The 15496-nt window shown below is 31.3% G+C and overlaps 2 protein-coding genes across 3 annotated transcripts in view; one reads left to right on the top strand and one right to left on the bottom strand.

The window, feature by feature from the left end:
• Window positions 1-6124, top strand: part of LOC143246246 (phosphatidylinositol 5-phosphate 4-kinase type-2 alpha-like) — a 56471-nt gene extending 50347 nt beyond the window's left edge. The window contains 3 exon segments of the mRNA XM_076492647.1: window positions 637-750; window positions 1827-2100; window positions 2402-6124. Coding sequence (XP_076348762.1) covers window positions 637-750; window positions 1827-2100; window positions 2402-2586 — 573 coding nt within the window. The 3' untranslated portion in view covers window positions 2587-6124.
• An 869-nt stretch (window positions 6125-6993) lies between these two features.
• LOC143246248 (uncharacterized) overlaps window positions 6994-15496 on the bottom strand; it is a 41012-nt gene continuing 32509 nt past the window's right edge. For both annotated transcript variants that reach the window (XM_076492651.1, XM_076492652.1), the window contains 2 exons: window positions 8352-8555; window positions 6994-7348 (listed from right to left, as the gene is read on the bottom strand). In XM_076492651.1, the coding sequence (XP_076348766.1) occupies window positions 7163-7348; window positions 8352-8555 (390 nt within the window). In that variant the 3' untranslated portion in view covers window positions 6994-7162. The remainder of the gene's footprint in view (window positions 7349-8351; window positions 8556-15496) is intronic.

The following is a 15496-nucleotide window of genomic DNA, read 5'->3' as shown; positions in this document are numbered from 1 at the left end:
TGTAACCATTTCATTGGTATTTGTTTCTTTTTCTTTTTTTGTTTCAATAGTCTTCTTGGTTTTATTTTAAAACTTTGCAACTATCAACCATTGTTTTCATCAAGCTTTTTGAATGCTGTCTTCTTTTTCAGTTTTTCATAGTTTAAGGCTAGTGGTTTATTTTGTGGCAATTGTTTGGGGGTGGGAGGAGGTACTGTTTTGATGCTATCCCAGAAACTGTGCATTTTATGTTTATTTTCCAGAATCCTCTCAAATAAGAGGATCACTTGATGTAGTTAGCCAAGAAAATAACAATGGTTATTTCATATTGTCTTGGCTCTGAATTATAAATGTTTTTTAAAAAGAGAAGTTTGAAGTGTTATACAATGTACTACTATAATATAATGTACTTAGTTGTTATATTACTCAGAATATGGTTCTCAAGAACTTGTGTACAAAAATGAATATAAAATATTTTGTACAGTTACTTAGGCAAGTACATTGCTTTCTTTAAAACGATTCAGACATAAAGTTACAATCAAATGTTAAATAACGCATGTGATGAAAAGTAACTTTTGATAATGAATTTACTTTGTAAAAATAAATGTTTATTTTACTTGAGTTTAGGAAAACTTTACTCCGATATTGTAATTATAGGGAAAGGATGTGGTCACTTTGAAGGACAATGACTTTGTCAAGGATGGAAAAGTGGTACACATAGGACCAGAAGCCAAGGAAAAGATCATGAATATATTGTCATATGATATTGAGGTGAGAATTTTGACAAATCTGTTTGAAAAAAAACTTTCACTTTTTTTATTTGGAACAGATGTTTCTACTGTCAGACCTAAAAAACATTTCTAATTTTGATATTCTTAGTTAAAACAAACTGTTCTATTTTATTTACAGAAACTCACCATCCATTTAAATTTCAAAGCATACTGGAATATCGATTCTTCAGGAATAAAAGTAAACTGTGAAATAAGATCTTTTCTCATTTTATTGCTGTTCAATTCATAAAAACCAATAACTATGCAACTTATTCTTTAGGTCTTGGATTGTTAAATAGTGGGATGTACCAGTTTAACAAGTACTGTCAAACCAATTCTTCGTTATCCAAAAACAAATATTAAAATATTTCTATATGTATTGTATGCAATTTGGGTTTATTAATTGGATTGAAATAAAGACTTGTATTTTTCTCTATTTGAAAACAAAATTTTAAGAATTATTTTTTTAATGTAGTCGAGTCTCATTTTTTTATTGTCTACAATAGAACTTCAGTAATAATAATTATTATTCCTTGTGACACACTTGTTGTTGTGTCACCTCTTAAGATTATTCAATTAGCAAACCTTTATTTCATTTAAATATTTTCATAGTGCTTAGCCTGAAGGAATACTGTTCTGTAGTGTTCACTAGGTTACCAAACATAAGTAACCAACCATTTGTTTAAAATATGAAGAATATAACGAAACAATATAGCTAGCACACTACAGATGTACTTTCTTTTAGCTTAAAAAGTGTTTTAATTAAAACTAAAATGTGAAGATAAAACTCTCTGTAAATCAGACTGTCAAATATAAATGAGATGTTTATACCTTTATGTATAAGAAAATAACAATAGTATTAAATAAAATTTAAATAAAGCTGTCAAAATGGATACAAGTTTATTTAGAAATAAAATACAAGAGAAAACAAAATTTGAAAAATATAAAACCTGTAAACAGATGCATTGTTGAATTCTCTTTCATAGCCAGCAAATGACATTTGAGAATTTACAAAATGTTTTGTATGACAAAAAAAAGCAGAGACTGTTAAATCGAGAAAACTTGTCTTTATTGTAGTTTCTCTGCAAACTCAATGTGATGGACTACTCTCTTCTTCTTGGGGTTCACAACTGTGAAAAAGCAGCGTAAGAGCGAGCAGAAGCCATGGAGGCCGATGGAAATGGTGTGGAGAATGGAGGACCACTACCAACAGACGAAGATGAAGATTCTGCTGGTAGTGGCCTGGCAGCAATAGTGCCTACTCCTCCTGACTCACCCCAGACTGCTGTTCCTCCTGTTGTTGAGTCACTTGACCCAGACAAGGACATCTATGCCATCAACAGTTGTGAAGGTAAATTAGTTTCCATGGGAATATCTCAAGGTAGATATGCAAATCTATATTGCTCATTTTTGTTTGGCTGGTGATTTTTTATTTTATCTGACTAAATATTTTTCTTAATTGTGTATTGCCTTGTTGAAAGGTATTTACCATACTCTTTTTCTTAATTTTTTTTAAAGAATATTCTGAATTTAAAGGTTGTTTATTTGTAGGTTTTTTTTTATCATAATTTAGATGATTTTTCTCGTGTTGTTACCAAACACAAGATGCTTCTTCTTAATCTTAAATACTTGTACCTTTCTCTCCCTTGCAGGAGCTCCACAGAAGGAGGTGTACTTTATGGCTTTAGTTGATGTCCTGACTCATTATGGAATGAGAAAAAGGACAGCTCAAGCAGCCAAGACAGTGAAACACGGCTCAGGAGCTGAGATCTCAACAGTACATCCTGAACAATATGCTAGGAGGTTAATGGATTTCATCACTAAAATCATACAATGATGAAGAGATTATAAAGTAGTGCACATAAGTGGTTTTGATTTGAAGTATTCTGTTGCATGTGCATATGTTATCAAATCAATTCTGTTAGTCCAAAGGCATGTAGTATGAGGGTTATGTTTTTGGTAGTTAAGTTTTTATCAAAACTTGTATATCTTAATTACCAATAGTATTTCTATTAATGCTAAACTTTGTTTACTTGTTTTTTTAATTGGGAAAATACTAAAGTTGTGAAGAATATGGGAAATTGAAATGTTTTTTCTAACTTGTGTTAATAGTGTTGTATATTAGTTGTTAATAGCTGTGTGCCATTTACAGCTTCAGATTTGGCCTGCTGATGTTGTGTAGTTTAGCCAAATATAGTTAGCCACAAGGTTCACTAATACATGCTAATATTAACTGGGTATGTTATATATATAACACACACACACACACATTCTTAAAACTAGTGTCATAGTTGATCATAGATCCTAATGTAACAACATTGTACTAACCAAAATGTACGACATACAACACTTCTTCAGCTAGCTCTTCTTCAACACTTAATTGCTAAATTTCATTTTATTACTAAAGTTCCAGAGATTCTAATTGCAAGCACTATTTTCAAAAAAACATGCAGTATCTAATTACAAATATACAAGAAAGCATTTAATCAATTACAAAAGTTGCATGCAACTACTTATTTTAAAATTATCATACAAAAATAATAGCATTTGTGTTTGGAAATGCAGATGGTTCTATTTAAGGTGCAATTTTAAATCCAATTGTTAAACTTATAAAGCATGAATGAAAGTCTGATATCCATTTCTATTACTGTACAATGGAGACTTGCATTTCTTTGTTGAAAATGACCATATGGTTTCTATAAAATCTATAATTTCAGTATTAGAAATTAATAGCGTATTAAATAACAGAATAAAAACATGCAGATAGTTCCATCAGTAAATTCAAGTATGCACTCTTTACTCCTAAATTTTGTGATGGTCTTATAAGTAAAACTACGTCTTTAACATACCAGATTAGGTCGTACTATTGTGATAGTAGATGACAGAAATAAGACTTGGCTAATTCCTCTGCTAATTAGTTATTTTTTAACATACGAAATATACACAAGTTTTTTTTTAGCAATGGAACATATAAGTACGTAAAGTGCTATGAAAAGCAGTAGAAATTCAAAAAAGCAATCTGAATTAACCATCTTTCTTTTTGTTTGGCTTGTAAATAAATCCAAACCCTCATCAAATTAAGTTATTGATAAAACCCTTGGTCATGATAAACTGACTCCTCTAGGCATCATGGCAAAGTTTGAAATATTATTCCAGAAGGTGCTGAATGTTATAAATGAGCTACTTGACTCTCTACTTTTCAGAATATTCCTCAGAGTTGAAATCCATGATTTATGAGAACAGAGACATCTATATATAGCAGTAATAATTTTAGAGGCTTCAGTGTTTCCAGAAACAGTATCATACATTTTGCCTTCTTATTTTGTTTTGACCTCTCAAGACACTTTTCCTTCTCATTACTCTTCTTCACTTCCAATTAATATCATTTGCTTTATTCAAGCATGAATCCCAAGGTATGCAGCATTTATAAATGTTACAGGTGAAGCAGTCTTCTTTCTTTCTATGTTTATGGCACCCACCATAAGGCATTTTGCAGATTTCATTTATGAGTATAATTTTTCAATCAGAAGGTTTTTTAGATTCAATTATTGGATTATGGTTATACAGTCCGGCACCTGCAATCCTTTTTTGACGCTGGCATTTCCCCCCCTAGATTTGGGTTTATTTCTTGCTACTGGGGGTTATAATATACATATGATCTTTGAAAATATTTTTTAAAAATCAAATTTCATAAGTTTAATACCATATTTACATGAAATGCTTACACTTAGTTCTAATCTTTGAATGTATCTGGTATTTTTCACCACTTTTTGCCTTAATTATTCTTAACTGTGATTGGACAAAGTTCTTATAGCAATGGTTTAGTTAAACATGTACTGCAAAACACTTAGCTTTCATCTGCTTGAGTCATTCCATTATTAAATAGTTGTTTTAGAAGAAAAAGTTAACCATTTGTCATAAATGATCTTCTTAGATGCATTTTTAGTAGCTGCACAATATCAGTTAGGGTATGGGAAAGTAAATGTTAAAATATTTTGAAAGTTGCATCTGTTGACAGGAAACTATTTGTTCTGTCAGTGCATTATCATAGCTAATATATTTATTATTATTCTTAAATAGAACTATGTAAGCCTTATAATTTTTCAGAGTACATAAAACAAACTCTTTTTACTATTGCCTTTGCTACAGGTACACAGAACATTATGTAAAAGTGGCCTGTAGTTGAATACATACATTTAACTATGCCTTTATCATTTTTATTCTATTGTAAATTTTTCATAGTACTATGTATTGGTGTGAAAGTTTTGGGTGTGACTCGTGGTGTCTATTAGTATTACACATCTTCTATAATTTGAAATTTTACTTTGCAAGAGAACAGTAAGTTCAATAAGTACAAAGAGAAGTCTTGCTGTCATAGTTATGTACTGAAACTTCATAAAATATTGAAATATAGACCTGTATAATTTCTGTTTAACAGTAGAACAAAAGACTGGATACATGATATGCAATCTCCATATTTACACATTAATTCTTTCTCATGCATTTTCCAACATTACAGTTTCTGAAGTGTTACAACTAAGTAAAAAATAAAAACTAGTTCCGGATAAAATCATCAAGTCTTAATCTTCGAGCACTCACTTGAACAGATAACTTGTTAAAAAGATCTACCCTATTTGTTGTCCAGATTTATCAGTTAAATTTATGAATACATGTTAAACAGTTTCACAGATACTGCCTTTCTTTTAATGTAGTTAGCTTTTAATTAGTTGAAGAGCTTTGAAATGTCTGTGTGGTAGCACCTTCTATGATCTTTTGTATATTTGAAAATTACTTGAATCAAAAGCCCCAACATTAAACATTGTAATAAAAATGCCCATCCTGATCTCCTTTTTGTTTTTATGCAAATATTAGTTTTTAATAAATTTTCAATGAATATTTAAAGCTGCATGGTTTTAGTCAACTACAAACTAATGGTATCCAGTTCATCATAGGAACTTAAATGTAAAAATTATCAGATATGGGGGAAGAAAGTAATACTACATAATTTCTTTGAGTTAGGTGCCATATGGAAGTATCTTTAACTTTAAAATTCATAATTTTACATAAGCAGAAATTATTAGAATTGATACACTAATTCCATTCACTTTTTTGTTTTTTACTTCTTAAAACTGCTCAAATTGTTTCTAACATACTGTTGAATATGTGAGTAACAGAGAGATGCTTATGTTACTAAATTAAAATAACTATTTGCATTGTAATTAACTTGGAGCATCCCACATTTGTATCATTTTAAGATCTGCTTTAGTAGTGTTATTGTACAGTTGTGTATTTATCACAAGTGATGTAAATAATAGTATTGGTTGTCTCTTGTAACATTTTAAATGATTAAATAAAAATCATTTTCAAAAACTAAAGTTATGCTAGTTGCTATTTTAAGAATACAGTAACTCTGGAGAGGTTAGTTTATTCTCAGTAATTTAATTTTTACTTAAATATATTTTTCTAGCTCCTGAAACTACCTTAAATACATTTACTAAATTTTATTTTGTTTCTTTCAAAGATACCACATAAGTGTATAAGATGAAGTAATCAACAAAAATTATTATAGAAAACTCAGAAATGCAAAAAACGTAATACAGAATCCAATGTCACATTCTTGATTCCTCTTTTTACAAAAATATTACCAGAAAAGCATGTGTTGTAAATTATATAATCAGTGGTCTAACATGTAATTAAATATTACTTAACTCTTGAAACTTATTGTACAGGATAAACAAATTCAAAAAAATATTCCTGCAGATCATTGTTGTTGAACTGATCTAAATCGAAGAAATTTACCCATGATCACATCAGTTAAGACAGTATGTATTTTAACGACGTCCCAGATTGAAGTGAGATTTAAAAAAGCCTTCCTTCACAGTGACAGAATTTCTGTGAACTTGTACTGCTAGAAACTGGGTTTTGATATCCCTGGTAAGCAGAGCACAGGTAGCCCTGTGTAGGTTAATAACAATACAAGATTTAAAACGTAACATTTCCCAGTCACAAAATTTATAAACCTCAAATGTTGCACTGGCACACGTGACATCTGATCAAAAGACATTGCTCTAATTCTTATTCTATGGTTTAAACTACACTTTCCATAATATCTGAACAAGACTTTTCACTAACGTTTTTTTTTCTCAGTAAAATACTTAATACGTTTCACCATCAATATGTTGTGAATGAGAGTAATATGAGAAGTTGTATTTTGGTGATAATTTACATTACTTCAGAGTAATAGTTTACTACTTCATGATGTTTTATTCTAAAGATGCAACCATGTAAAACTTTGTTCATTTTCAACTTATGTAGAGAAAATTCCTATTACAATTAAGACTAGCTTATTTTTTAATTTTCTATAAAGTTACAACATGTATGTTGTTGCACCCCAAGAGTGAAGCAACTTAAATCTAGCTCTTCACAGTTGCTGTGGCAGATTGAACATCATGATATTTGTGGGAGCCATCACAAAATGGTCTGTTGTTTGTCTGCTTACAGTTACAGAACCAATATTCCCTTGTTTCTTCAGGTACAAACCTAACTGGTCGAAGGTTGATCTTTATGTATGGACTGGCATGGCTTTTGTCGCAAAATGGCTGAAATGAACAGCAAAGAGGAATTACTGCATGTTGCACACACATGAAATTCATAAATCTTATTACTTTTTCCAAAAAGATAAGAACATAGTATGTGATAAACTCTGAATATTCTTCCAACATGTGAGCGTATGTACATAAGTGTGTATATATACATATGGAAAATTCTAGTTTTGTGTAATATTTACATATTTATGTTAGCTGAACCAGTTCTTACTAATGTAGTATTACTTACAGAGCTAATTATCATTTCTAATCATCTTCACATTGTTGTAGTTTGTATTTTAACTAGAGAATAATGATTTTATAATTTACAAATAAATATTCATATACAAGTTATTCCATTTTCTAAAGAACATGAAAAAATACTAAGAGAAAAGCTCTGATAAAACATACTAATGAATTCTAACAATTATACATCTTGTATAATTGATACAATTTTACTGAATTAATTAAGTTAGACAAAATTCACATTTCTAGATACTGAATGTTACTAGTAACTCATAAGACATCTATTATCAGTGATGACGAGAAACCCACTACATCTATTATGATATTGACTCAAATGTAATTAGCAAATACTATTATGATTAATAGCCTTTAATATTAAAGATCCTATGCCATTATATTCCATTGTGTTTAGGCTACTATACAACAATAACCAAACTTTCAAATAAAGAAATTGCACAGCATAGAATTCAGGACTGAAATACCTTAGAAAATTGCACCTTTGTTCATGAAAAAAGGACGTTTTTAAACTATTCTGTAACTGTAAAGCCTTGACAGAGACTTTTAAAATACTGTCCATCTTAAAAGCCAAGGCACAGTCACATTGACAAACTCCAATCCTAGAGCCAAATATCTGTCATCATAAAACAGTATTAGCCCTTGTAGAAAATAACTTTCAAAGATTATTTGGTAACTGCTAAACTGAGATAACTGACAAAATTAAAATTTTTTAATAAAACTAAAACTTTCTTGTGTATTAGCAAGTGAAACTTGCCTGTCTTTTACTGTGCCCACAGGAACACCAAAAATATGCTTTTCCTTTTTGACACTGGAATTTAAATGGTTTTTTGTCATAAATTTTTCCTTTTTCCTTTTGATAATAAGAGCTATGATACTGCTTTTCTGGCCTTTCTTCCAGCTCTGGCACCTTTGTGTTGCTAGTTGAATTTTTTCCATGACACCAAACTCTAAATAGTTGCTAAAATAAAATAAAAACTTTATTTATAAACTTGTAAAAAAAACACTGACCTTTTTTATAAAATAGTAAACACTGCTGCCTTGATCTGCATAAAAATCTATGCTATTCTTGTTCATTGCTGCCCTCTACAAGCAAACTTTTTCTTTACACATGCCTCATGACTTCTGCTACCCCCTACTGAAATCATGTAAATCATCATGCTTCAACTCTCCACCAACAGGAATATAGAATACTCACCTGAAGCATGTGATATATGTGCCCCTACTGAACCACCACTTCAGTTTCACAGAAGACAAACACGAGAAGAGTCTGAATGGAGGGAAGCACCTATCAAAAATATATTTTCAGTACAAGACAATTATAACTTCTGAAATGTTACTTCCCTTCCCTCACAAGATTAGCTAGAATCTCACATTGATTAGGAGGAGGAAACAGTCCAAGGGAAGAACAAACATACCCTCCAAAAGCATCCAAAGGATACCTCTGTATATGAGAGTCAGATCAAAAGACTTGAGCAGGGGAACTGCATCACTTCTGAGCAGGTACTCTTTGCCCATCTGTAAAGAGTGGAGAGAAAGGGCACTAAAAAAACAGGAGCACATCCAAAGGGTGACAGTTGAGGGAGGTTATGTATTCAAACCCTGAAATAGATATATACAAGTCAATCCCACAAAGCAGAAAAAGTGGGTAAACAAAGGATGATGATGCATGATAGACCATATCTAGTAAATCAACTACATCCAAAACCCATTACTACTGAAAACTGACATATATGTTGGAGTAGGATGAGGATCATGCCATCTTCACCTTACATCCCAGAGACTGGAAGGAAATGCAACTCCAGGGCACAAAGATGAAGAGCAAAAGCCCTGGTCACCTGATAGAAAACACAAGGTGCAGAAGCAGGCTTGAAGAGCAGGGCATGAAACCAGCACACCACCCTGTGAAATAGGAACCAAAGATGAGACTGTGCTAAGACATAAATATGCAGCTAAGAATTAGTGATGTAGATCTTGGTCTTCCATAAAACTGGAGAAAATGCATATTTGATGGTGAGATGAGTCTATGGTGAAATAGGGAAGGTGAACAGAGTAATTAAGGTAAAACAAATTGATGACAAGCCTCCATTCCCCAGTTTTCTTGGGAACAACAAATAGTTGGGAGTAAAAATTCAGTGTCTGATGGGGATCAGCTTCGATAACCTGTTGAGTGAAGAGATCCAGAACCATTTCAGACAAACTCTGAGAAACAATGGGGTTTTGAATTCTTCCAACAAAACTTGAAAAACCCAACATTATTGATGAAAGGGTGCCACTAATGTAAAAAGGTTGCGAGTTGAGTTTTTACAGGACCAGAACCCATTCTATAGTCACTGGTACTGTTGGCAACATGATGTGCCATTAGGAAAAATGACAAACTGTGGCACCTATAGAGGGAGGGACAATTAAGGGTTGAGAAGGGGAAGGATGAGAAACTATAACAAACATCACACTTGGCTCCAACTGACACAAATGGATTACCAACTGGGAGAGAGCAGACTGTTGTTGGACCCACACCACCTAGGATTCCAAAATGGTATAAAATGGGGTCATATGTAAATCCATGAGATAAGGTGTAGGTAAACAGACTCAATTAATACAGCATCCTGATTCAAAAGGCCCTAACATTAGAGAAGCCATGTATGTAATTCCAGAACCAAAGATGACAAATGAGCCAATATGGAGAAAAGGAGGGAGAGAGTGTCCCTGGAAAATTCCTCACAATTTCTATGAAGAGCCTCAAACAGGAGATGAATAGTGGAAAGATACCTCAAAAAAGTCATGAGAGTAAAACATAGGCAGGTGTTAAATTGATAGGAAATTCATGACTTGCCCCTCAAATGAGTCAAACAGTTGTTGGTTGGGATAAGGACAGTCTGCACAATGATAAGCAAGGGCAGACTGATCCAAAGCCTGTTGGGGATGAAGTTAATGCAATCATTTAACTGAGAGGAAAATTGTTTAGCATGAAACCAAATAGGGTTTAGAAGAATGTTCTTGTAATGAGAAAGTATGTAGTACGGGAAGGCACGGCAAAATCAGGAGGTCCTTGAGTGTCAACAGGTCAGTGTCATCACAAACAAAACATACAAGTTTGGCTTCTATATAAAAGAAAATAACAATAAAAAAAACACACACAAGCATGTTATATTTATTAACACACCAAAAAAAAAGCTAATAATCAAATGGATAAGCTATTCTACTTATTTTTAGTATAGTTTATACATGTAAATCTAAATATCGATAAATACAAATATATCACACCTGACTGCATAAAAAGAAATTAAACTTGTAAAAATTATTCTCTAGTTACCTAAGCCAGTTGATATTGCCACATCGCAAAAAGCATCTCTAGATTTTTTATCCATATGAATGCTTTCCTGCTTTTATCTATATGTTGAGACATAAATATGTAGAAGGAATATGACATTGTTTTACCAATATAACTCACTTCTATCTGGTCTTCAAATATATTTCAAAACTATAAAAAATCTTTTGCCATAAAATAATTGAAGTACAATTATATTTAATACTTTTCCAAAGTCCTTAAAATAAAAATCTATCCAATGATATCATAATTTAGTGATTTAATGCCAAACCAATAAGTCATACTATCTTACCAACATTTGCTTAATAAGCAAAATATGTAAATAATCCACTTTATTTTCTATGTCAAAGTACACTTCAAATAACTTTATACTACACTCACAAATAACAAAATCATTTTAATAAGACAACTGGTACAAACTTATAGGAAGCATTGAAGTGATTTTTTTCTTTTTTCTTTTTAATCTTCTCTTTCTTAATAGTTTTAGTCCCAGTTCAATGTACTGTTTAAAAAATGGTAAATCTAATATAATATGCATTGATGTACTTTACAGTATGGATAGGAATAATATCTGTAAGCTGGAATGATCCTCTAAAATCATACAAGTTCCTATATTTTGAATGAAGGTTACAAGTACTTTGAGGCTAGTGGACTAGACACATTTTTAAACGAGTTAACTGAAGCACAATTTTTTATGTTAATTACTTAAAACTTATCTACAATCATTTTATTCCATCCATTTTCATTATTTCATTTACTTTCATCTCACAGTTCACAATGTTAATCATCACAAATTGATTGAATATAACTTTTATACAGTTAATAATTCATTTCAAACTTGAGTTCCTTTATAAAAAGTAGTCTATTTCTATGAGGAAAAAAAAAGTTTTAAGAAATCATGAGTTTCTTGTAACTTAAAATGTATCCATAATATACAACAAAAACAAATTAATGAAGCTAATTACAGCAATGAACAAAGCAACATCCTAGTACCTTTCATCAAATATTACCGAGTCTCACAATAAGATAACTAATGCCAATTTATACCAACTCCTTTCACAACCTTGGATAACACTATGTAACACAAATTTTGTTCCTGGATAGTATATGTTATTTCTTAATTGCTTAAGTTGTAAAAGTACAGAAAATGGCCATTATTCCCTTCAAACTTTGCTTTTGTGACCTGGATAATGAAATTTAGAAATTAACCTATTTTCTATGTAAAAACAGGCAAATTTGCACATTTTCATTTACATAAGGTCTGAATAAAACAACATATGAATCAAGATTTACATGTATTTATACTAAAGTTACACAAAAAATGAGCAAAAATGTTCATAAGTGAGTAGCTTTTCGAGATTTGCGACTGTAATGTAAATCATTTTCACGTATCAGCCCCCAAATATAGTCTCCCATCATGTTTTCATCATATGCTTCTTGGTAGCAGCGTTCAAAGTCCAGTGTATCTTGGTGGAAGCACTCACTTTGCTCTTCTGAGTATGCTCCCATGTTCTCCTTGAATTTATCAAGATGAGCATCAAGGATGTGGACTTTCAGGGACATCCTGAAGACCATTTTGCTGTAGTTATTCACCAGAACCTCAACCAATTCCACATAATTTTCGGCCTTGTGATTGCTCAAGAAGCCCCAAACTACTGCGACAAAGCTGCCCCAAGATTTTTTTCCCTTTCTACTGAGCTTCTTGGGGAATTCTGTGCACTCCAGGATCTTCTTTATTTGTGGTCCAACAAAGACACCAGCTTTGACCTTTGCCTCAGACAGCTTAGGGAAGAAGTCTCGAAGGTACCTAAAGGCTGCAGACTCCTTATCAAGAGCTGTGGCAAATTGTTTCATAAGACCCAATTTTATATGCAATGGTGGGTACACCTTCTGGAGATCCACTAGTGGCTCACACTTGACATTGTGCCTCCCCATAGAGAACTTAGTCCAATTATGGCCAGTGCTTCCTGTTGTAGTGCCCTGCAGTATCCCTGCTGTCCCAAAGGCAAAGATAACAGGGAAATTTGGTAAAGCCTCCTTGGAGACCTAACAGGAATGCCACCATTTAGAAGTCTCCAATAATGTCCCAGCCATATTCATCATACTTCAAAGCCTCTAGCAAGGTCTTGATGCTGTTTTATTCCTCTGAAGTGCACAAGATGAGGCAGGGGAAGAGATGGATACTTATTCCCATTATGGAGCAGTACAGCTTTGAGGCTTCTACAACATTCTAGAAAGTTATTGAAAATTCTTTAAGTACAAGAAAATTCTCTATCAGCTATTCAGCATTGAATCTACCTGGAATGTTCTGGAAAATGAGTAAATTTTAATATTTCATTACTCAGGTCACTAAAGTAAAGATTGAAGAGAAAAATAAGTCTTTTCCATTTACTTTAGGCATAAACAGTTGGGAAATAACACTTTCTACCCAGGAACAAGAAAAAGGAAAAATGTTGTTACATAATCTGTTAAATTTGAGTTCAATAATCTTAAGTTTTTTATAGTCTTTAATATATGAATTAACATTTTTTTATTCCCATTGCAAGTAAATTACATTAACCCTTTTGCAACAGGTCACAGGTCAAAGGCCACATCATCATGTTTGTTGACTTGCATTCAAAATTTTATTGAATTACTATTTTATGAATTTATGTCAGTAAGTTTGGAATCATATTGTATATTATAATTCATACTTTAATGTTATATATTAGTTAATTTCTTAATTTAAAAGTGAATATTAAAGAAACACATCTAAATACAGATTTTAATGAGTCACAAGGTATGTTGAATACAGCACTGTTTAAATTTGGATACCTGTGATGTCAAAATACTACTTCCATAGTTCCATATAAATTAGGAATTAAAATTATTAATATTATCAAGTTAGATTATAAAAGAAGAACCTCACCTCCTTTTATTCTGCTCAAATATAGCTTATGTACTGAATCAAACATGGTGGCCCCATATAACTATTTCGATATTTAAAATATATACTTATATACTCTTGCTACAGTATGTAACGTGAATCACCAATTAAAATGTCACTGAAGTGGTTTTCTCAGCCATTTTAATCTGTGAAAAGGCTACCACATTCTTTTGAACTAAAGTTCAATGAGGTAGGTTGTGTCTATAGTCTGCTCGAAGTTTAATATTTTTTTTAATTCTAAATAAATCATAGTGGAATTCTATAGTATCAGCAATTAGTTAAGATTTTTTGGTTATTCAACTGTATATATAAACCCCCCAAAAAATGTGTTTGATATCCTGCATGTGTGAAATTTTAAAAGGATTAGCAACCTATGTCCAGCAGCAACCAAGTACAAAAGTTATAGCAAGAGGAGATAACTGTTTACTTCATTATTTATTGTTCTATATTAAAAAAATATAAACTTAATTTATTTGCAAATAGTAATAATCTATATATATATATATAATGTATAATAATTGAAATGTGACTGTATATTAAAAATACTAGTCACTAAAACCAGGTCAGTCCCATATTATTGAATACATAATATAAGTACATGTGCACCACGTTAATGTAAGTTATTTAATGTTAGGTAGGCATGACTGAAATGTCAATATAATAAATATATATAGCATTATGAAACTAAACATTTGTATTTTTGTGTTACAATATGTAGTCATTACAGCACACAAAAAAAGACTTAGTTTACATTTATTTCCTAATTATTTTATGTTTGTTATAATGTTGGTTAAGTTTTACTGTACACAAACATTTTGAAACATATTTAGGATGTTTAAAAAATTATGCATATAATATTTGAGATTTTTGGAACAAAGAATAGTTTTTAATCATAACATATCTCTTTGCACTCTAAAACTAGTAACAAAAAATAGACTTCACACACAAATCTTTTGTAAAAATATTTCATTAAAAAATCTCAGTTTTTGTAAATGAAATACTTGTACTTTTCAATAAAAGTTAACAAATTTTGTGAAGATGCAGATGATATGTCATATGTTATAGTGCAAATACTTAATGGGTGCAGATGTGTAAACAAATTTATGTTATACCAAGCCCATAGCAAAAGGGTTAACCTGGCTTTTATTCTTAAGATTTTGTAAGATGTTGTCAGATATCATGTATAACTGATAAGATGTCTCACGAGATTGATCAACACTGGTATGCTTAGTGCTTTAATGAAAAAAAAAGGAAGAAATGGATTGAAAATTGGCCTAACTAAAGAGAACAAAGAGTAATCATAAATGGGAATTTTCCTAATTGAGAAAATAGTATTAGTGTGATCTCTAAAGGATCTATTTTAGAGTATTTGTTATTCATTAATTCTGTTAATGATTTTGCTTGCTTTTTTAGGGGCAGGGGGAAGGGATAGTATTTATGTTTGTCTATGATTCAAAAACTTATTATGTTAAGCATAAAACTTCTTCATAGTTTTGCCATTTCTAATGAATGTGCCAAAGTTTAGATGTCAGGTTTTGTTATTACTCTATGGAATTACTTGCTTGATGGAGTTATTTCTGTTTTGAATATGAAATCTATCACATTTTTCTTAATAGTTCAAACCTATTTTTTATTGATATAGCACTTG

Source organism: Tachypleus tridentatus, chromosome 3 (assembly GCF_004210375.1).
Source record: "Tachypleus tridentatus isolate NWPU-2018 chromosome 3, ASM421037v1, whole genome shotgun sequence".
NCBI lineage: Eukaryota > Metazoa > Arthropoda > Merostomata > Xiphosura > Limulidae > Tachypleus > Tachypleus tridentatus.
This window is presented reverse-complemented; position numbering and strand designations above follow the sequence as displayed.